The 24,045-nt window shown below is 41.5% G+C and overlaps 1 protein-coding gene across 1 annotated transcript in view; it reads left to right on the top strand.

Annotated features, from left to right (window-relative positions):
* The window catches only part of slc27a6 (solute carrier family 27 member 6), a 53,455-nt gene that overhangs the window by 12,518 nt on the left and 16,892 nt on the right, over positions 1-24,045 (top strand). The window contains exons 4-5 of the mRNA XM_019862820.1: positions 16,318-16,442; positions 21,110-21,304. Of these exons, the coding sequence (XP_019718379.1) occupies positions 16,318-16,442; positions 21,110-21,304 (320 nt within the window). The remainder of the gene's footprint in view (positions 1-16,317; positions 16,443-21,109; positions 21,305-24,045) is intronic.

Here is a 24,045-nt window from a genome sequence, read left to right as displayed (position 1 = left end):
GGGGTGGGGGGGAGTGATTGGGCTTGTCTGAAAAAAGCAGCACGTGTCTCTTGTCCTCCTCCTCATCAATACCGATTACCGTATTTTCCACACTATAGGGAGCACCAAAAAGTCTTCAATTTTCTTAAAAGCTCACCGAGCGCCTTAAATTCCGGTGCGTCTTTTGTATAGTCATTACGGTAATACATCGACTCCAAGATGGCTCCTTCCTGGAGACATGCTTCCTATGTTATAACTTGCTGTTGGTTCAGTGCACTGTGTCGCTGCTTTATTAAATAAGTTTTTGTTGCAGCTCTGAAAAAAGGAGAGCTGTGGTGTTCATTTTTTAAAACAGTCTCAACAAATACAGGTACGTCTTTGTCTGTCTACGTGCCTTCTTCCGTTCGACTCGAGAGGCGTTCAAGACCGCCTCCGAAAAACGTAAACTCACGATTACTTCAATGAAACTACGAAAATTGAAAATAATACATCAAAACTGAAAAGCAAGCGAGGAAATTCTATAGCCACCCCTACAGAATTTATATTGTGATTTCATCATTTGTGAATACACAACAAAGGAATAAATAACTACTACTGACATCTGACAATAAAGCGTTTCAACATTCAACAAATCTGATCGTAGTAGTCGTGGAGCTATGTTCAAGGAAATGCTAATGCGTTTTTTTGGAGGCGGTCATGAACGCCTCTCGAGTTGAACGGAATAATAGAAGGCACGGAGACGGACAAAGATTCAAATGTATTTGTTGAAAAAAGGAGAGCTGTGGTTTAATTTTTTTTGAAAACGCAGACTTTATTAATGGTTTTCACAGTCTCAACAAATACAGGTACGGTACATCTTTGTCCGTCTCCGTGCCTTCTTCCGTTCCACTCAATGTAAATTAATTATTAATTCAATGAAACCAGGAAGAAAATCAAGCGAGGAAATCACAAAATAAATTCTGTAGGGGGGATATAGAATTTATTTTGTGATTTCCTCACTTGATTTTCTGTTTTGATGCATTATTTTCAATTTTCGTAGTTTCATTTAAATACAGTAATAGTTAATTTACATTTTTCAGAGGCGGTCATGAACGCCTCTCAAGTTGAACGGACGCCTCTCGAGTTGAATGGAAGGAGCGTAGCATCATCTAGTGGAGGCATTGTAGATTGCACCTATAATGTGAAGCGTCCAATGTATGAAAAAAAATTACAAAATAGCCATTTGTTGAAGGTGCGCCCATAATCCAGTGCGTCTTTTAGTGCGGAAAATACAGTAATTGTCTTATCACAACACATTGGCTGCGCAGGGATAGCTGGCCAGGAGCTAGCTGGAGGCTCACGGCGGCTACACCGTCAGAGCGCACCTTCGACGGCACTAACACAAGTCTCTTTGTCTTTCTCATAAAGATATGCTGATGAATGTTAATTACTGTATAAGGTTTCATAATTAAAGATTTAAGTCAATATGCTGTAATCTTTGTTTTAAATATGTAAAGTATAATCAAAGTTTGCATATTTTAAACATGCTGGTACCCACATATACTTACACAAAAATTCCTAGGGGGAGCAAACCCTCCTTCGCCGTTTTTCACTTATTGTGGCAGGGACCTGGTCCCCGTTAACCGTGATAAATGACTGTAATGCACTTTTTTCTTATCACTCCAACATGTGACTGAGCAACAGTCCACTTAAGACTTGCTTGACCAAAGTAATGACTTGCTTGAGATTTTGTGGCAACATAACTTAACTCATGTGAATTAAAAAAAAAAAAAAAATCCACACTGACTTGGGACTTGCTTGAGACTTGAAAGTTACGACTTGAGACTTACTTGTGACTTGCACCTAAGTTACTAACTCCCACCTCTGCTTCAAGATATAATTTCTCATACGTGATCAGTGAGGCTTCCAAGCAGGCCATACCATTATGGTCTGGGCCCGGTAACAACCACTGCTGGATGTTCATCTGTTGTGAATTTGTCACCGCGATGTCCTTGCTGAAATACACAAGTGCAACATTACCATTCAATCACATTTTTTTTAACCACCTGAGTCAATTATTTTGAAACATCTGCCAATACAGATCCCCGAGCCAAGAAAATCAGCGTGCAATTGTCTCAAATGTCTTTTACTTTTTCATTTGAATAAAAGTAACCCAAAATGCTTACATTTTGCCCGGCTATAAGTTTAGTGTAGCGGCTTTTCAAACCACCAAGGCACAAAATAAATAGATGGGGCCTTTGCGAAATAGACTGGGTATACCCTGGACTAGACGGCAGCCAGTAGAGAACATTCACAACTACGGACAAATTAGAGTCGGCAATTAATCTGAAATGCAAGTTTTGGCAGGAATCCGGAGTACCCAGAGAAAACCCACACAAGCACAGAGAGAACATAACTCCACACAAGAACGCTGGAGCCTGGATATAAACCCACAACTGCTGAACTGTATGACTGGTGTCTGAACCGGTTGACCACCATGCCACGCATGATGCTAAAACATTATATTTAAGTATCTTTTATCAAAGAAAGTAACTAAAATCTAAAATATAAAACTCAAAAATTTTCAGTGGAGTAACAAACTAAAGCTCTTGAAAGAATCAAATCTGTGTAGTGCGACATTGTCGAAGTAAAACTTGAGAAAACGCCACCGAGAGTTAACTTCACATACAGATCCAAAAACTCATTTTCAGGATCGGGTGGAAGATCTGTTCCATGCGAAAAGTTCAGTTTTCTGATATTATGGGCCTCTTTGGATTCTTGTTTTTACTTATTTACCTATCCCAGGGGTGCCCATTACGTCGATCGCGATCGACCGGTAGCTCGCGGACTGATCCCAAGTCGATCGCGAAGGGTGTACAGGAAAAAAACAAAAACAAACATTTGTGTATCTCTGTGCATGTTAGTAATACAGTTTTTGTGTTAATGCCCACTGCACCCTAATCATCACTTTCACAAAAAGCATTTAAAAAAATAAAATAAAATAAAGCAGGTCACCTTGAACCTACGGTGGTGCGTAACCTGCGTCACCGGAAGTTGTTAGCGCTCAGCAGTCTGCAATTGCAGCTTGGGATCAGGGATGTTGCGATACAGCTTTTATTATTATTATTCTCATTCAGAGTTTGTTTCATCTGCATTTCACCGATGATAGTTAACAGGCTGCAAAAGTGTGTTGCATGCCTCCGCGTCAGGTCTCCCACTAAGGTAGGCAGGAAATCCTTTTCATAAATTCATCAACTCTGTCGACTTTATTTTTCTGTTTCGTTCGTTATGGCTCTTGCTCATCATGGCATGTGTGTGCAAGTGCGTGCGTATGCGCCTGTGCGAGGTCACGGGTCGATCGCGGGAGGTTGGTTGATCGAAAAGTAGATCTTAGGTCAAAAAAAGTTTGGGCACCCCTGACGAGCGAGATGACCTGGAAATATTTGGAGGAAAGGTTATTCAAATTCTACAAATGCTTTGGAAACGTGACTCAATGCAACCTTTTATCCTGCCAATAGAATGAGTTACCCCTGACCAAACTTGGCTGTGTGCCTGTGTGTGTGTGTGTGTGTGTGTGTGTGTGTGTGTGTGTGTGTGTGTGTGTGTGTGCGTGTGTGTGTGCGTGTGTGTGTGTGTGTGTGTGCGCGCAGTCTATCGTGTCCCTTCCGTTCCAACAATCTATAATCTCCACTTTACAACAAGAATCTCTTTTGTTGCTGCTCTCGGTCCCCTCTTCCGATGGGCCACAGACCTGAAGAATGTGTCCAATACCATACTGGCACCATTACATGGTCAAAACTGTGGTTTGCTAAACTGGGATGGAACTTGATGTCTAACTCTATTTGACATTTGAAACTGTATTAGACACTGTCGCACTGCAGTGCAATGGAATGCTGTATTATCTCATCACAGAAGTATGCCAAAAGCTGCATGTAATTGTAATTTAATTACTCCGTGTACACACGGTCCTTTGTACCGAAGCTTGTTTTGGCGTTGGAAGAGGCTGACGTTCAGGAATGGACAGCTTTGCTTTGCCTTCATCTTTGCCCTGGTTGTATGTAAAGTTACAATACAATACATCTTTATTTATATAGCGCTTTCACAACAGCTGCAGCTGTAGCAAAGCGCTTTACAAAACAGCTAACATAAATTGACAAAATAATATTATACAACACATAACATAAAACACGGACAGTCATTCAATCTTAACCACTTTTCCTGCATACGCTTTGTTGTTTGAAGCAGTTCTAGATGAAAGAGGAGAGAATCAAAGTGTCCTTGCTCAAAATGTGCGCACGTCTGCTACAAGCTACGTTTGAAAGTAAACAACAAGAATCTGTAGCGTTCATTGAGGAAAAAACTGATTGGTTCACTTCTCCTGTCCCATGTAAATCCGTTTCAATTCCAAGCGGTAACTGTCAGTTACAAATACGGATCCGCGCCTCTCATCCTCGGCTCCGCAAGCCATCCAGCTACACCAATGCAGTCAGTCCAACAGCGCCGACATCTCCGCTAAACAAAATAGGGCTGTGAAACATGCTGCCCATTACAGGCGCAAAAAACATAAGCGCCCCGGGGCTGTCTAGCGGCGACAGTCGAAAAACGCTGACATTCCTCCTGATTAAAATCAGTGCTGGTACACGCGTGCTGCCGAGAAGGCGCAACCAGCAAGCACAAATTCTTCTCCTCTGACGTATATCGTGGCCAAAAATGCTGAAAACAGTCCACATCAGATCCACACGCAGTAACAACAAACACCATGTGACAAAACAAAGACAAAAACAACAACAACAACAAAAAAAAGCAAAGGTCTTGAAGAACACTTGCAGACTGCTGCCAACTACGCCGGTTTAAAGTACAAAATCTGAAAATTAGTTTTCATTTCCGTGCATGTAAATGCGTTGAGATCACTTGCATATTTGGTTTCTGAAGCAAAACTTGACGAAAATGAGCAAAAGTGTTTTTAGGCCATTGATCTGGTTTTGATGCCTTTGTTGCCAAAAGGTTAAATGATGCAAACCGTTGACGCCTACCCATCAATTTTCTCAACTGCATGTTGTCATGAGTGGCGCAGGTTAGCTAGAGCCTATCCCAGCTAAATTTGGGCATACGCCCTAAACTGCTTGCCAGCAGGGCACGTAGCGTATAAACAAAAAAAAACATTCACAGTCACATTTAAACGAGGACAATTTAGAGTTTATTAATTATAAATACTGTGTATGGTTCTCAATCGATCAAAGCCAGAGACAGATAGTGACAGGCAGAACAAAGAAATGTTCTTCCATTAAATCGCAGAAGATACAATAAACAATTGCCAATCATATCACAGAATAAGCCATAGTTTCCTGCGGCTATATCTTATCGAATGGAAAAATGGGTGCCTTGGCTGAATAAAGTTCGGGACACACTATATATTAACACAATTGGAAACGCCACATATTAACATTTAAGTGAATTAGCGCAACCGATTATGCAAAGTCAATATAAAGTCGAGAATCAGCGAGATCGCCTTTTTCAATGATCGCCTTCAACCTGAAGGCTTCATGAAGGAGGCATTAATAGCCTCACATATTGTCCATGATTAATGTTATTTTTAATGTGAATGTCAAATAAATTTTGAAAATGTGAACTGTTAACACTTCCATAAGGAAAAAATAAATACATCATGAAGCGTCAAGTCTATTTTGCTGAGTTGAGGAGAAACTAAAAATAGGCAACCCGCCCCTGGGATTGGCAAAATCTGCAGATTAGCCAATGCAATATTTAAACCGCAGCACTTAAAATACTCATGGCTTACAGTCTGAACTTTTTCTTTTTTGGAAAACTTTCCTCGCATTTTGTCTGGAGTGTTATGTCTGACATGACAATGTCATTGAAGCATGATCTAGTTCCTGCCAAAGCTAACTGGAATCACACTTCTGTGCTGCTACTGGACTGCCAGGGTATCTTTGGACCCTCTTCTTCTGAAACTATTCATTTGTGCACAATGTGTTCATTCTGTTGCTGAAACATGCTTGTGTGGGTGATCTCGTGAATGCAGCAGGCTGTACACTGAATTGCTCCAAAACTGTTCCTTGCCTACATTATCTGTACCCTTTTCCAAGAAAAGTTCAACGTACTTAAAACAGCGTAGGTCAACGTCCCGACTGATGTGATAAACCTGGGACAGGTTGTTGTCCTCTCATATTTAATTGTTGAGATATCTGGGCAGAGGTTAGCAGTGGCTAAAGTCAGCGCAGGCCAATGAAACTGCTTTGTTAAATATTTGGATTATTTAAATTCTGTGCTGTCGCTGTTGACACGTGGAGCTGTTTGTTTACACCACACAGATATAACTTTTCCGCCCCAACGGTTTTTCCGCGCAAGAGTAGAGTTTCAGATTCCGCCTTTGTGGCTGCTTGAAGTGAGATGAATAATTGTTCTAAAATTGCAGTTAGACAGAATGAGGTTTGAGAGGTGAGTGACAGAGAGAGAAAGAGAGCAGCACAGAGCTCGTGGACCCGAAAGTACAATTGCAGTGTGCTGGAAATCCCACCTACAAAGCTTCGGCAAATACTGTTCTCAGTTCCCAAGCGCTTATTGAGTGTTGTGAACAGGAAAGGCAGACATGTCCCTGTCCCATGTCCCATGCGCCAGCTTTTTTTTGGAACATGTTGCAAGCATAATATGTTCAGAGACTGCAAGATTAATGAATAACACAAGAGTATTGTACAAATACTATAACATGTACCCCCAACAATGATGATGTTGAAGCTACCTTAATATAGTTTGTTCCAATTCCAATGCCGAAAGAAAGTCTAACAGGTATTTGTTAGGAGAAAAAAAAAAGTCATTGACCCTTTCATGCACCAGTAATGACAACCTTTAACCTGATAACATGATACGCTGTCCACTGTTGTAACCGCTGTCCCTGAAGGGGTTAAGTTGATAGGACATTCAACTTTGATTAAAACTCATTCAGTACCAGCTATTTTCAGACCTTTTTTACCATAAGTCTTCAAAAAAAAAATTGAGACAAAATTGAAATAAGTACCTGCGATTGAACGTGTGAATTCAGAAAAGACGTAAAATGGGTCTACACTGCAACTTGCGCCAGCATTCCTGACAGCGATTGAACGTGTGAATTCAGAAAAGACGTAAAATAGGTCTACACTGCAACTTGCACCAGCATTCCTGACATGTGTGTGTGTGACGGTGCAATTTAAATCGAAGGCAATACTGTAGCCTTAACATTTTTAGCTGGAAATGTTGAGTGCCTTTTAAAGCAGAATCAACAACTACTGTTTACAGTGTAATTTGTTGAACAGCTGATCATCTGAATCAAATCTGTAACACGTGGGAAACTTTTAAATCATGCATGAAAGCGGCCCTCGAGGACCGGCGTTTGAGACCCCTGGTTTACACTATGCGCAGTTGCAAAATGAATGCCATATTTTCTGCACTATAAGGCGCTTCAGTGAATGGCCTATTTTAAAACTGTTTTCACACCGACTCCAACAACCAAAAGGCTCTCTTCTCCACTGTCAACAAACTCCTCAAACCCAGCGACAATATTTCAACCTCATTCACGGTTGACAAATGCAATTCATTCCTATCCTACTTTCAATCCAAAATCGACATCCTCTACAGTTCACTCACCACCCCACCCGTCCCCCCTCCGTTCCTACCACCATCCATCACTTCAACTACTTCACCTCTCTCTGAATTCACACCTGTCTCCATAGCCGAACTCACCAATATCATCTCAACAATGAATTCCTCCACCTGCACACTGGATCCCATCCCATCTTCCTTCATCAAGCACTGCTTTCCCACCATCTCCCACCTTGTCATGAACATTGTCAACTCCTCCCTCAACTTTGCCTATGTCCCCTCCTCACTCAAACTGGCTGCTGTAACCCCCATCATCAAAAAACCCGGACTCAACCCTGATATCATGAGTAACTTTCAACCCATCTCCAACCTCCCCTTTCTGTCCAAAGTCATCGAACGTGCCGTCACATCTCAAATTAAAACCTACCTAGACAACAACCAACTTTTTGAACAATTTCAATCTGGATTCCGCACACAACACAGCACTGAAACAGCCCTCCTTAAAATCACCAATGTCCTCCTCCTCGCCTCTGACTCCGGCCTACTCTCCATCCTCATCCTTCTTGACCTTACAGCTGCCTTCGACACTATCAACCATTCCATCCTACTCTCTCGCCTGCAATCCCTAAACATCACCAACAAAGTCCTCACCTGGCTTCACTCATATCTCACAGACAGAAAACAATTCATTCACATCAACAACTGCTCTTCCAACACTGCCCCACTGTCCCAAGGTGTCCCCCAGGGTTCTGTGCTTGGTCCTCTTCTCTTCATTCTCTACCTTCTACCCCTCGGCCAAATCATCAGTCTCCAGTTCCACTGCTATGCTGATGACGTCCAATTGTACATATCCACCAAATCATTTACCCCAACAACCCACTCCACCCTGTCTAACTGTCTTTCAGATATCAAATCCTGGATGCAAACAAACTTTCTCACTCTTAACTGTACTAAATCTCTACTGCTTATAATCGGTCCTCGGTCCCTCACCCACACAACCTCCAACTTCAACCTCACTATTGACAATTGCACCCTGTCCCCCTCCTCTCACTGTCGCAACCTCGGTGTCCTTTTTGACAAAAACCTCTCTTTCGACCAACACATCACCCAAATCACCAAAACTGCTTTCTTCCACCTCAAAAACATTTCTCGTCTCCGCCATTCACTTTCTTTCAACGCTGCTCAAACCCTCATCCACGCCTTCATCACCTCCCGCCTTGACTACTGCAATAGCATTCTCTACAGTACAACCACCAAACTCCTCAATAAACTACAGTACATCCAGAATGCCACCGCCCGCCTACTCACCCACACCCGTACTCGTGATCACATCACCCCCGTCCTTAAAAACCTCCACTGGCTCCCCGTTCCCCAGCGTATTCAATTTAAACTGCTCCTACTCACCTATAAAGCCCTTCACAATCAGGCCCCCTCCTATCTTTCCGACCTTCTTTACCAATACACTCCTTCCCGTAATCTCCGCTCCTCAAACACAAACCTCCTCGCCATCCCCGTGACCAAGCTCAAAACCTGGGGGGACCGAGCCTTCTCTGTCGCTGCCCCCACCCTCTGGAACGCTCTACCACAACACATCCGCAACTGTACTGACCTCCGATCCTTCAAATCATCTCTTAAAACTCATCTGTTCCGCAATGCTTCTAACACCTTTTAATCTCTTTTACCCATTTTGCTTTTTGTTCATCTAAATGTGCTTTTGTAAATTATGTATGCTTGTTTTAAGTGCACATTTTTATCCTGTGTTTTAAGCTTTGTAAAGTGTCTTTGAGTGTGATTAAAAGCGCTTTCAAATAAAATGTATTATTATTATTATTATTATGTTTAGGGCGCACCGCATCACAAGCCGCATCAAAGAGGAGCTACAATAGTGGCTGAAGTTGCATTAGCCATCCTGTAGATGGAGCTATGCTAAAGGAATACAGAGTGGCATTTATTCCATTTCCGTAGTAACGACCCTCGAATGAAAACCGTAGTTATGATGTGGCCCCAAACAAAAATGAGTTTGACATCCCTAATCTAAACAGTACTTTTATTCTAAAAAAATCTGAAAAGCAAATTTGATGGCAAAAAGGTATTTGCAAATGTCTATTTACAGTGTCAAAATTTGCCCAAAATGTATGAACATTCTATTAAAATTGTGTGTGTGTGTGTGTGTGTGTGTGAGTGTGAGTGTGTGTGTGTGTTAACCATCCTGAGGAGCATTTTCTTTTTCTTCATGTGGTTAAATGGAAGCACACAATATGATACACACCATATTGTTCAACACTCCACTATCAAGATCTATTTTTCAAATGGCCACACACACACACACACACACACACACACTCACACACACACACACACACACACACACACACTTATATGCACGCGCATAGCCATAACGGAGTTTTAATAGAAACAGAAGTTAATTTTCTGTTTCTATTAAAACTCACAAATTTGTGAGTTTGTGGAAAGGAAATTACCACCTACATTAGTGGTCGACCTGACACGCAGGCAGCGATGCACTTTGGCATCGTGTTAAGCACAGAAACATCACTATCGTAGCGCACGTGCACTGTTTTAAAATACTTCTCCTGGCGCAGCCGATTCCCATTCTTTGACAATGCCATCCGTGAATTGCAGATGAAACAAACTTTGAATGAGAATAAACAGAAAATAGGTACATCAGCTCTGATTGCAAGTTAAAATAGCAGACTTGTGACCACTAACAAGTTCCGGTGATGCAGGTCATGTGCCACCATAGGTTAAGGGTCACCTGTTTTTTTTTTTTTTTTTTAATTTAGTATACATTTTTTGGGTGAAAGCGAAACGGATAGGGTGCATTGGGTGCAGTGTACACTGACGCAAAAATATATAATATTAATAACACACACACACACAATTAATTTTTTTATGTCTTTCTGTCAGTCTTGATCAGACTCTTGTTACTGTCAAGTTGTTTTGCTTCTCGTAGCGATGTTTTATTTCCCAGTGTTGTTACTTTGAGTTTTCGTCTTTTCAGAACTTTGTTAGTGCTTTGTGTTTAGTCTTTCCAGAGTACACCCCTGCTAGTGTTTTTGTTAATACATTTTGTTCGGTACACCGTGTTTCTCCTGCCTCCTTGCTTTTGGATCGTCTTCCACGCTAGTGTTTCTGTTAAGACATTTTGTTCGGTTCACCATGCTTCTCCTGCCTCCTTGCTTTTGGATCCTTTTCCAAGCACAACCATGACACATTCACTGAAATGGGGATAGTCAGTGGTTCTCAGCCAGCCAGAATCATCCAGACGTCTGCTCCCTGCATAGCCTGGACAATATAGAACTAAAATTTATAAAGTACAATAAAATCTATATTGCTGCAAAGTGAGTGATTCTGCTGCTGGGTCCACAACCTAATCCATGTTTTTCAGATTTAAGTTAAGATGTGTATAGTTATATTTGTCTCAAATATGTAAAGTATTCATACTGTTTACATATTTTAAACATGCTGGTCTAAAAATATATGAAACGTTCTTGTTGGGGGGGGGGGTCAAATCCTACCTCGCGGTTTTCAACTTTCGTGGGGGCTTTCTGATCCCCATTCACTGCAAAAAAGTGAGGAATTACTGTAAACTTGAAGTTCCTAAAATTTAGCCTGGGAACAAGTTCTCTCTTATCAAGTTTCTCTGCTGCTCTCAGCTCATCCCCAAGGGAAATCCCTCATTTAGAGTCAGGATCAGCATCACAAAAACAATTCAGGTCCCTATCTTTTGTAGCCTTGGTTGAAAAGCACGGTGAGGTAGTCGGACGGTTGCCCCAATGAGTCAGAGAGCCTCAGGAGAGGAGTGCCGTCGGGTACACGCATGCTCTCAGCGTCATTGTTATTTTGATAAACTGATTGCAACCCTGTGTGGCTTTCAACTCTGAAGAGATTGTCTTTCAGTGTCTGTATTTCTGCATTTTTCGATCACACTGCACACTTAGCCTGAGCTCAGCCATTTCGTTTCCATCAGTGTGGGCTTATTCTACTCTATAAACACTACTGTCTATGCTCTGATCCAAGGCACTGTTGCCATCTGCTGGCAATTGCACCTCCTTACAATCCTTTCCAAACTTGATACTCTGCGAGGAATTGCATTAGGCCCTTGTGCGCACAATGCATGAAAAATCGACAATAATCGAGTTAATATGTGGATGATGCTAAACAGTTGGGTTGTAAAAAAAAATGTGTTTACATAAGGTTGTGAATAAATGTGTTAAGCACTGTAACAATACAATCTGTCGTAATGAACTGGGTTATGAATGTTTTATTGTTAGGCTAGCGAGAGTGTGAGGGAGAGAGAGAGAGCAGGAGTGTGTGCACAGTGTTTGTGGCTCAGCTTGTGACAACATCCACACAGTATATGCTTTGTTGCAAATACATTGGTACCTCTACTTACGAATGTCTCTTCTTACGGAATTTTCTAGTTACGAAACGCCTTAACAGGAAAATACTGCAGGTAAGGTAAAAATACAGTATGAGTTGCTACTCACAGCTCCGAATTTCCTGAACGCAACATACTTATAGCTGCTCTGCGATTGGCTATTATCGAGCATCATCCTGCCATCCCATTGGCTAAGAGGACCTTTACCATATGTGTCTATGAAGATAAATTGATCTGTGTCTATGCAGCGTCCTCGTCATTCGCCCCTCTGGCCATGAGGCATTCCGACAGTTTTACGTAAATGTGAATCACCCAGAAAAAGTGTTCACCAGTTGGGCGATTGTTCCCTATGCTGATGTTTGCCTTGGACATTTTGTTAGAAGCCGACAAAAGCAAACGTCCTTGGATCAGTTCTTTTCAAAACGCCAGGCAAAAACCACCTCTGGGAGAGAACATGCACTAAAGAGGGCAAAAAAATGATTAGGACACAGTTAACCCATGTGCGTTGATTTTTTTTTTTAACGACACATCGGACAAAGGCACCATAATGGAACGGTGGCTTTAAAGTGTAATATCAAAGTCATTTCTAAATCCTTTTTTTTTCTTGCGACCACTCAAAATGTTCAGTGGCGTCAGACCTATCCATACATATATAGTTTCTATTCACTTATTGAGGTTGGTGCCCTCTATGGACATCAAAGCAATAAAAAGCAGTATTGTGCTATGGGTATAAGTAACTATCATCTGCATATAAGTAAAAAACAAAAACATTGAATTCGGACTATTCAATATGGACAAGTTAGCGCCTTCAACATGTTAATAGATCATGACATAATTTTAGTTTGTACGTCAACAGTCCTGTTACGGGATGTTTTGGTGCACACGGGTTAAAGGTTAAATGACCATCATTTTTATTCTTTACTCTATTCTTTGTTTTTTACATTTTGCACACAACTCTCATTTATTGTGCAATATTCTAATTGTAACATGTATTTGTTACATATTTTGATGCATTTTTATGCTTTAGAAAACATTTATGTCTAAATTTGGGCCTTGGAACAGATTAGGGCATTTACATGAAAAATGCATCTCTACTTACAAAATTTTCTAGTGAAGAAATTTCTTCCAGAATCATTAATTTCGTAAGTAGGGGTACCACTGTAAACCTGAGTCATGATGTTTTCCAAGAACCTTAGAAAACGTTACAATGTCTAGATGTAAGCTTCATCGCGCTGCCGCGGCAGTTCATTAAACATCCAATTATCTAAAAATTCAACTGCAAACTACTGTTTCGCATAAGTCATCACACTTGAAAGACCATTTCAACATATTTGCGATAGACTTGAGCAGCCACAATTGTAGAAATAACTGATTGTCTGTGGTCTGCCAGGGAGAGTCAAGATAAAATGCACTTGATTTTTTTTCCTTTTTTTTAATAATTAATTCGTGGTGCGGTAGGACGCAACAGTTTCTTCTTGAAAGGAGGGGCCGTCGGAGTGGGAGTAAATTCTAAACTCGGTTCGATATGGGTTTATTTTAAATGGGAAATTGTAAATTTACAGCATTGTTTTTGATTGCTCTCATTTTTATTTACATTATTATTGTTTTTATTGTCATCTACCCTTGGAAGGCAAAATATACGATCAACCTGTGTGTCCATTTGGAGCCTTTCAAATGCATTTCATACAAGGTAATAAGTCATGGTTCCCGGCAAATATATCAGCTTTGTGGTTAACTATACAAGCTTAAATTTCACATTAAATAAGTACGAAACCGAGATCATTATCTCAGTATGGATACTTTTTGTCATTTTTGGCTGGTGGTTTATCATGAGCTTTTTATTTTGCAAAACACGTGTCTTGGCTCCCCAGGTTGGAAAACACAGATTTTATAACAACTCTTCTTAATAAAAGTTAATATTTTTAAATAAGTCTAATATTATGCACTTAAATTAAGATGTGTCATAATTCATATCCAATACGAATAGAGTAACGATTATGTGAATTATTACTCTCTACGTATTGATAATTATTTGTGAATGAGCTCAGCTGATGCATAAATTTCAATTTTGCCATCTCATCATTCACAGGACAGTTTTTATCTTTGTGACGATAAAAGCCACCACATTGGATTTTTGACGAAACGAACAAGATGTGATTTAATTGCAGACTTTCATCTTTAATTTGAGGGAATTTACAGTACAACCAAATCAGGTATTATTGTAGGAAAAATAAAAAAGTTAATAAATATGCCTTTCAATTTGTATGACGGGGGGCTGGCTAGCTGCAGACTGACATTGATTTTCCTTGGATTAAACCATGAGAAACAAAACACTTCATTTATGAATTTTGCGATCTCCAGCCAGCTGTAATTGCTATGTCCATTTTGTTAACCTGACGTGTGGGATATAAAAAGACTCGGTAGCGATCGCTTGCAATGTTGACGCTAGCAAATAGAAATGGATCAAAGCTATGGAGATGGTTAAAGCTATGACGTTCATCTTGCCTTCTTACTAGTTGAAATAGGTTCAAGGTTTTTGTTTTGGTTTTTTTTTGTTTTTTAAATGACAACTGTCTTTTGAAAAAAAAATCAGTTTCGGCTTTCATTTCAACCTTTGCCGAAACTGTCAGTGTCAAGGCTGCGAACCACTTCCTCCCGCCCCCCCACAGCGCTACCATTAAAGCAATGTGTGCCTATTGATGGTGCCATCTCCGACAAGCGGGTGAACGTGTTATCACCCAGCTGGGATGCATTGCTTTGGGGGGCGGCAAGGGGTTGGAGCGTAGCTTAACAAATCAAAAAAAAGATATCACTTCAACAAAAAAAGTTATCGTGAACACAACACTTATATGAAGTATGCGAGACAGTCAATTGACTGGCGATGATGTACAGCCAGTCAGCTCCCGGGATAAATCCACTCGTGCTCTCATTGGTCGATGTTGTGCCGGGAACCAATCACGCGCCTTTTTTGAGTGGCCATGTAAAAAGCCTCTGAGTCACATCAGTTCTTTGTTCAGCATGCAGGGGAACCTTTCTCGCCCATATACATGAAACAACGCGACTTTCCGCAATATGGCTGCCAACATGGCTGTGTTTTATTTATTTATTTTAAAATGAATATTGGGGAAGAAAACGCGAAACACTGAAGCCACAAAACTCAAAGTGGTGAGGAATCACTGTAGAGTGAAGCCCTTAGCAGCCCGACTAAGCAGCAACGTGCCTATGTCCGACACCACCGATATTTTAAACACACTCATTATTTTATACTGAGACAAGACAAGAATGATATTGAGTCACTTTTATCACCACAGTATTATGAATATATATATAAACATGCAGCCTACCAAAATAAAGTTTGGACTTTCTCCTTTCAGCAGAAAAAAATTTTTTTTTTCATTCTTCAGCAATCGGCATTACAAAATGGCTAAGTTTCATGAAAATGGCGATTCCTGGGCAAAAAACAGAGAAAAAGAGCTCTTTGTAAAAGCATGCATTTCAAGCACGTGAGGCACCACTGCCACTTACTGGTCTCTTTTCTACATGCTTTACAATGCAAACGGCTTATTCTCATTCACAGATTGCATCAGACCCTCGTCCTCTCTATGACGCAAAACAACAGACCTAGACTTACAAGTATGTCCTTGGTAGGCGGGGCCTAATTTTAAAAAGACGTACAAGTACGTCCTGTGGAATTAAAGAGTTAATTTTTGGCTCCTCATTCAATGGCAAACACTCACTTTGTTTTGCTCATCAATTTGTTTGTCTCACCAGTCCTAAAACCACATTGCACGTCACTGTGCCTCACAGTTCTGAGGTTGGGGATTCAAAGCTGGACTCCAACCTTTCTGTGTGTTTGTAGTTTGCGTGTTATTCCTTTCCTTTCGTGATTTATCCTCAGGTACTCCAGCTTCCTCCCACATTTCAAAAACATGCATGCCGGGTTCACTGAAGATTAAATATTCCACAGTTGCGAATATTTGTCTGTTTAAGTGACCTGCGATTGGCTGGTGGCCAGTCCAGTGTGTAGCCGACCTTTTGCCCAAAGTCAGCTAGGAAAGGCTCCAGCTCATCTATGACACTAACGAGAATATAGAAAATGGATGATTACAATACACAAATTGTAGATTTTATCAAACAAAACCATTGTGAGACCACAAACACCATTCTTGTGTTTTGCTGTTTCTGTCTTTTGAACAACAAACAAGAAGTCTCCCAAATAACAATTGCGAGCCTTTAGTTGGTTTTAATTTCTTAAGACTTATTCAGGGTTAATTTAGAGGACAACAAAGTTTAAACTGTGATATGGAGGGGTGTTACAGTGCAACTATTTTTTTCCTATTAAATTTAATATTGTTGGTTTATCACAGGTGCAACATGCATCCTCAAGAAGAAGTTCTCAGCCTCACAGTTCTGGAATGACTGTCGCAAACATAACGTGACAGTTTTCCAGTATATTGGTGAATTGTGCCGATATCTCTGCAACCAGCCCAAGGTAACACTGTCTGTTATTTAACTGTGTGTGTGTTGATAAATATAGATTGGTATTCTATTTTCTATCTTCTCCATCCTCAGTGAAAATGTATATATCTGTCTCAAGAAAAAATATTTTGATCAATCATTCCAGGGAACCATCCCAAATGTTTCTTGTGCTCTCCAACACCAACACCTTCATTGTTTTACAAACTAGTGCTGATGTTTGATAGCAACCGAGCCAATATGCTTAGCTAATTTAGTGAAAGACAACCCAGTCAAACATTTTAAACATACCTATGAGATAACGTCTTCCGCGAACACCATAATGAAGGAAGTGGCTACTTCACAGCCAGTCAGTCTTGCTGGCTTCTCTGTAGAACTATTTACGGCATCTACTCTCAAACCCACAAGATCCTCTCGATTAATTTAGAATGTTTTTTTAAAGGAAATTGAAAACCCCCCAAATCTTTTGGTGGCACATCCCCAAAAATGAGTTTCTGTCATTGTTTTAATTTCACATCATTAACAGTAATTTTAAACAGGAGCTGCCAGGATTTGTTCAACACTAATTGTTTAGGGTCAGCACTCCAGTATATATTTTAAAAGCAAGAAACATATTGAGGGTCAAGGATCATATCATATTTGGTCACATTTTGCAACAATGAATTCTTTTGTCTAGATTTTCCATCATCTCTGACAGTTTTCTTGTCCAAAATCACCGAGTCGTGAATCACACTATGCGCTGTGAACCAAAGAAAACCGTCTTTTGTTGCCTTTGTTTGCTCCTCCCACAGTGGACACATAGACATGCACGTACGCGTAATATGATGGCAGAGCTCCTTATTGAGGCAAGACTGAAAGTCCTCTTTGTCCACTGCCCCTCTGTTATTTTGTTGAGTGGGTGAAAGCTTGGCCATGCCACTGTGCTCATTTGTCGTCGTCAGAATATCAGTAATTAGGAAACCAACCGTTTACACACATGAATTACACCCATCAAAGGACATACTCACGCAGTGAGTACTTATTACTGCGTATATAAAACCTTGACGAGTCAACTGACAACCCTGATTGTATTTTTCTCCCTTTTATTCAAGGGCCTGATATTCAAAATGCAAATGTTAATTAAAGCTATAACTGATAAGACGCTAATTTGGTGGTCAGTTATCTAACGTCATATGAGGAAACCGAGCCGACAGTGATGGTTGGACCGCTTGTCCTCATTCAGGTGGGGTGTAAGCCGCAGCCTATCTCAGCTATCCTTGGGTGAAAGACTGGACAGACTCAACTGGTTCAGCCTCTCACACGACACATTTTATTATTTGATTACAGTACATTTTATTGCCAAAAATATTCGCTTATCTATCCCAACTCACTTACAACATCCCATTGTTATTCCATAACTCTTAGCATTACCCACCCATCCATCAATCCATCCATCCATTTTCGACCCCTTATCTGGGGTCGGGTCGTGGGGGCAACAGCTTTAACAGGGAAGCCCAGACGTCCCTCTCCCCAGCCACTTGTTCCAGCTCTTCCCGGGGGGTCCAGAGGTGTTCCCAGGCCAGCTGGGAGAAATTGTCTCTCCAGCATGTCTTGGGTCGTCCCCGGGGCCTCCTGCCATTGGGACATGCCCGCAACACCTCACCAGGGAGGTGTTCAGGAGACATCCTAATCAGATGGCCGAGCCACCTCATCTGGCTCCTCTCGATGTGGAGGAGAATCGGCTCGACTCTGAGCCTCTCCCGGATGACCGAGCTTCTCACCTTATCTCTAAGGGAGAGCCCGGACACCCTGCGGAGAAAACTAAATTCGGCCACTTGTGTCCGGGATCTCGTTCTTTCGGTCATGACCCATAGCTCCGCCTGTCGTTCTCCCGCTCCCTCCTGCCTTCACTCGTGAATAAGACCCCAAGATACTTAAACAACTCCACTTGGGGCAAGATCTCCTCCCCAACCTGGAGAGGGCACTCCACCTTTTTCCGACGGAGGACCATTGTTTCAGATTTGGAGGTGCTGATTTGCATCCCAACCACTTCACACTGGGCTGCGAAATGCTCCAGTGAGAGTTGGAGAGCCCTGCTTGAAGAAGCCAACAGTACCACATCATCTGCAAAAAGCAGAGATGCAATACTGAGGCCACCAAACCGGACACTCTCAACGCCTCGGCTGCGCCTAGAAATTCTGTCCATCAAGGTTATGAACAGAATCGGTGACAAAGGGCAACCTTGGTGGAGTCCAACCCTCACTGGAAACGATTCTGACTTACTGCCATCAATGCAAACAAAACTCTGACATCAGTGGTATAGGGACCGAACAGCCCGTATCAGGGGGTTTGGTAGCCCATACTCCCGAAGCACCTCCCACAGAACTCCCCGAGGGAGGTACCCACCCTTTGTAGCAATAACACCCTTCTGGGAAGGCCTTCTGCAAAGTTCAGTGGTGTATTTATGGGATTTTTTTTTTTTCTAATAATTCTCCCTGAGGTCATTTGGGAGATCACATGCTGATGTCAGACGAGAAAGTCTGTCTCTCAGTGTCCACTCAAATTAATACCAAAGGTGTTCTATCGGTCATGGTCAGGACTCTGCATGGCAGTCAAGTTTATCAACACTAATCTCTATTATCCATGAACTCTATTATCAAACATGATTCCACTCTGTTTAGTCCCCAGTAAGTGGCAGTGGTGTTCCGGTCTTTCCTGCTGCACACTTGTTCCTCATTTGAACACAGACTATTAAGGGACATCTCGGATGACTGTCCAATAATACACCGTGCTTATGCGATTTGTTCAAGTGCAGTTTTCTAGACGTTTCAGATATTGCTCCATATTCTCGTTCTTGGTTCTCTGTTTTTCCATAAGTAGTTTGCTTGTGTTTGCTATTACTATCGTTTTTTGTATTTTCGCAATTGGGTCATCTTGTCCTTTGTTGACAAGCTATTTTCGTTGCAATTTTCCTTGCCTTCTGCAAGCGCTTTGGGTTTCTCTCATTTTTTTGCTGGTATGCCTACCAGCGTCACTATTTGTACTTTGTCGCTTTTGCGCCATTCTTCCTGTAAAATAAATCTTTCTTTTGTACCTTTATCTGAGTCATTGGTTTTGGAGTCCGATTCTGTTCCAGAACCTTCCGGAACCGTGACAGCTTTGAACACTGGTGTACAGTCACATCGGAACAGGAACGGGCCATCCCCTAACACAGGGGTCGGCAAGGCCAAAATGTTGAAAGAGCCATATTGGACCCAAAAAACAAATATGTCTGGAGCCGCAAAAAATGAATAGCCTTATCATGAACTCAACACATGCTGTATGTATCTGTATTAGTGATATTAGCCTGCTATCAACATGACTAAGTTGGCCTGCAAATACACAAGCATTCATGATTAAATGTTTTTTTTCCCCCTGCAGTTCATCCTGTAGAGCAAGGGTGCCCAAACTTTTTTGACGGAAGATCTACTTTTCGATCAACCAACCTCCCGCGATCGACCCGTTACCGCACACGCGCACACACATACACTTCCACACGCATGCCATAATGAGCAACAGCCATAACGGCCGCTAAGATGAACGAGGCACGGGACGCACTTTCGCAGCGTTCTAAATATCATAGCTCACCTGTACCGTTTAAAAATGCTTCTCTCGGCCGCTCAGATTCCCTTTCTTTGCAAGTACCCTCGATGAATTGGACAAGAAAGGCTGGTTTTGTTTGTTTGTTTGTTTGTTTGTTTTTCAACCGCCCCCTGACTGAAATCCCGCCCTGCAAATAGAAATGTGTGTCACAGGCTATGACGCAAATCCTCATTGACAAAATGTTGAAATGTAATCTATATCCAACACATTTTTACAGCATTGGAAAACGTTAATAATGTTTGTGTCATGTTTGTCCCCTGATAGAAACCATATTGAAGCAAAAAATATATATTTCCCTCCCCCATTATTTTCCATTTTTGAAAAAGCTCCAGAGAGCCACTAGGGTGCGCTAAAGAGCCGCATGCGGCTCTTGAGCCGTGTGTTGCCGACCCCCGCCCTAACAAAAGCTACATGGAATTGAGAAAGAGAGAGAGAGTGATTGGCCTTGTATGAAAAAAGCAGCACGTGTCTCTTCGCCTCCTCCTCAACAATACCGATTAATTTTCTTATCATTAACACATCGGCTGCGTGGGGATAGCTGGCCAGGAGCTAGCTGGAGGCTAACGGCGGCTACACCGTCAGAGTGTGAAGTGAGAGTCGCCTTCTACACCACTAACACAAGTCTCTTCGCCTCTCTCAGGAGGCGGTGTTGATGAATGTTAATTACTGTACAAGGTTTTATAATTAAAGATTTAAGTACATACATTTACAGCTTTCTCAAATATGTAAAGTATAGGCACTGTTTACATATTTGAAACATGCTGGTACCCACATGCACGTACACAAAAATTCCCAAACCCTCCTTCGCGGGTTTCACTTATCGCGGCAGGGTCCCGGTCCCCATTAACTGCGATAATTGAGGGAACACTGTAATACATTTAGAGATGTATGCTAATTTTGTTTTTCAAAGCTGGTCTGAACCCAGATCAAGTTCTCCCTACCACATTCTGTATTATACAGTACATATATTGAAATGAAAAGTCTTGACATACAAGATATTTTAAAAGATTTGGCTTTTTTTTTTTGTTACTTTGATTGTAATGTAATCTTTACCACCTTCAGACAGAGATCGACAAGGTCCACTCGGTGCGGATCGGAATCGGGAATGGGCTGCGTCAGGATGTCTGGCAGGAGTTCCTTCGACGCTATGGAAACATCCAAATGTGTGAAGTGTATGGCTCCACGGAGGGAAACCTGTGTTTCATGAATCACATCGGCAAGATTGGCAGAGTGGGGCGTTCCAACTTCATCTACAGGGTGAGTAGACGGCAATCCCAATATCTATTGTAGTAGTACATTGTTTTATATTGTTGTGCAAAGAGATACCGGTCAAATAAACATGTATGGTTTGAATGGTTGTAATTGGTTTGGCAGTGAAAATGACCTAAAAACTGAAAAATACACTTCTCTATTGATTTATTGCACTTCTACGACAAAATATTTGTTTGAGTGGGTTCGTCCATATTGGCCACCAAATAGGGAACTGACATCACTAGTGTGTCATTTGCTGGTCCGCTATTCATTTTAAACACGGATATTTGTACTGGCAACTTATTCCTGGCATTTGTCGATAATCGTAGGTACACGTTTCAAGAGAAGAGAGACCAGAATGAAGACAAACATAGGCACAGGAAGGCCACATTCACAATTACCGGTAGACTGCACAGATTTACACTGCACAGATTGTATTTACTTGTTTTTTGAATTTTAATTTAGCAATTCCAGCCAAAAAGACAGAAGTCAAGCCACAATTGCTTACATCATTCATTACGGTCACACACCGCCAACAGGTTGCCAACTTCAAAATAAAAGAAGTTTGAACCCGGAGCATTGGCCGGTCTGTTATGTAATGCGAAGTATGAACAATTGTTGTCGTAGCAAGCTTGACTTCGGCTTCTTATGTGTCTGAAAACATAAGGATTGACAAACAACATATTGGTTGTGTTGCTTCTCTGCGATGTGGCCTAATCCTTTCAGAATCAACACGAAAGGCATTGCGTATATATGCTCAATGCCAATTGGGCTTGTATCATGCACTTCGATAGGACGCTAGCATTCTTATTTGCCCTTTTAACCCTCCTTCCCGAGCCCGAGACAGATAAGTCCTGATCTTCAGCCGTAGGTGCTTGAGACACAGACATAAACAAACAATAAAACATGCCCTGCAATATCAATGTCTTCGTTGGATTGCTATTTTCTCCAGACCCACGTGCTCCAACCTGATTGGCTGGAGCATTCCTATGCTAAGCCGTTCGCCAGTCTCATTGGAACTCGTTTCCCCCCCTTCCATCCTCCCACTACATGTCAAGTTTTGAGATTTATTGTACTTGTCTTTTAAATGTACGCTCCGTGTGCTGAGTTTTTTTTTCCTTGGGTTCAAACCATGCTCCCACTTCGGGAGAATGGTTGGAGTATGTCTGGGGGTGGGGTGGGGGGTGTTCTCCCTCTTCTTCTCTATTGTTTTCTTTTCACATCTACGATATTAGGCCGCTTAACAGTTAACCGCCGGGCGTCCCATTCTGTTTCCCTCTGTTGGTCATTGTTTTATGTTCCTCTGGATGGTTGTAACACTACAAAGTAAATTCCTTTTGTGTTTTTTACATACTTGGCCCATAAATTTGAGTCCTTGCTTTCATTGTCTTGTTTGCTAATTTGCCAGCTTCTAAAGTGGATTTGTGGTTTGAATTCCCACTACAAGCCGCTTGCCCACTTGCTTCCATCTGTGAGTCAAAATCAAATTGGATGGATCTAATTTCATAAAATGGGGTGAATATGAAAATGCAAATACAGTTCATGTTGGATGGGGTTTCTTTTGTATGCGCTATATATATTTGCTGTGAGTGGAGGAAGGTTTGAGCAGTTCGTGACTCCCAACTAACTCACACCATCACAGAGGCTGGCTTTTGAAATTTGCCCTTACAACTTTGAATTGTCCTTTTCCTCTTTGATCTGTAGGTCACGACGTCGATAATTTCTAAAGACAATTTGAAGATAAGATATCCTTCATTTGTCCCACACTGGGGAAATTTACATGTGGAATGTGGACTCATCAGACCACAGCATACTTTTCCACTTTGCGGCAGTCCATCTCAGAGGAGCTTAGACCAGAGAAGTCAGCAGCGTTTTTGGGTGTTAAATGGCTTTTGCTCTGCGTGGTAGCTTTCTTTTGTAGGTGTAGCAACAAATTGTGCTGACTCGAAATGGTTTTCTAAAGCGTTCCTGAGCCAATGTGGCAATATCATTCACTCTGATGGCAATTTCCAATGGAGTGCGGTTTGAGGAATTGAATGTCACACGCACGAAATGTTGTTTTTCGGCCTTGATGCTCAGATGCAGACATTTCTCCAGACTTTCGAAAACCTTTTTACTATATTATGTAACTAAGATGATGAAATCTCTACATTTCAGGCCATGTATCCCATTTGACATCACAGCAAATACAGTACAACCATGACCAATCTGCTTTAAACAATGTAAAATAGATAACTCAAGTGGAAAACAAGTAACGTTTTTTTTTCATCAAATACCATCATGTAAGAGTCTTGCCTATACTGTATTTAGGAAAGTTTGTTTTCCTCTTGCGTGTAAGAAGAAAAATTCAATCATTGTGTATGTTTTTAGTTTGAAATAGACACCAATCAGGGTCAAATCCAGGTGACACTCCATTTTCAACATTGTGTTATATCCGAGACTACACATGCTATTTTTTTACTGAGTGGCACAACACCCACATTCGGCTTTTAACACTGTGGCCTAACTGTTAACATTGGTACATTTGCAGTGTAGTTACTTCAGTTGAAAATATTCCCTCACAGAATAAATATGATATGGCTTTTGAAATTTGCCCTTACAACTGTCATTTCTGCTTGGCTCTCGACGAAGGCGGATGCTTTTTTGCCCTGCTCCTGCTCCTGCCCCCCCCCCGCTCGCCACTCAGTCTATGTGCTGTCCTTGTGCTGTCTTTTCCTAGCCTCCGCCGTATTTTTCATCCTAAAAAA

This window comes from Hippocampus comes, unplaced genomic scaffold (assembly GCF_001891065.2).
Source record: "Hippocampus comes isolate QL1 unplaced genomic scaffold, H_comes_QL1_v1.1 scaffold223, whole genome shotgun sequence".
Lineage (NCBI taxonomy): Eukaryota > Metazoa > Chordata > Actinopteri > Syngnathiformes > Syngnathidae > Hippocampus > Hippocampus comes.
This window is presented reverse-complemented; position numbering and strand designations above follow the sequence as displayed.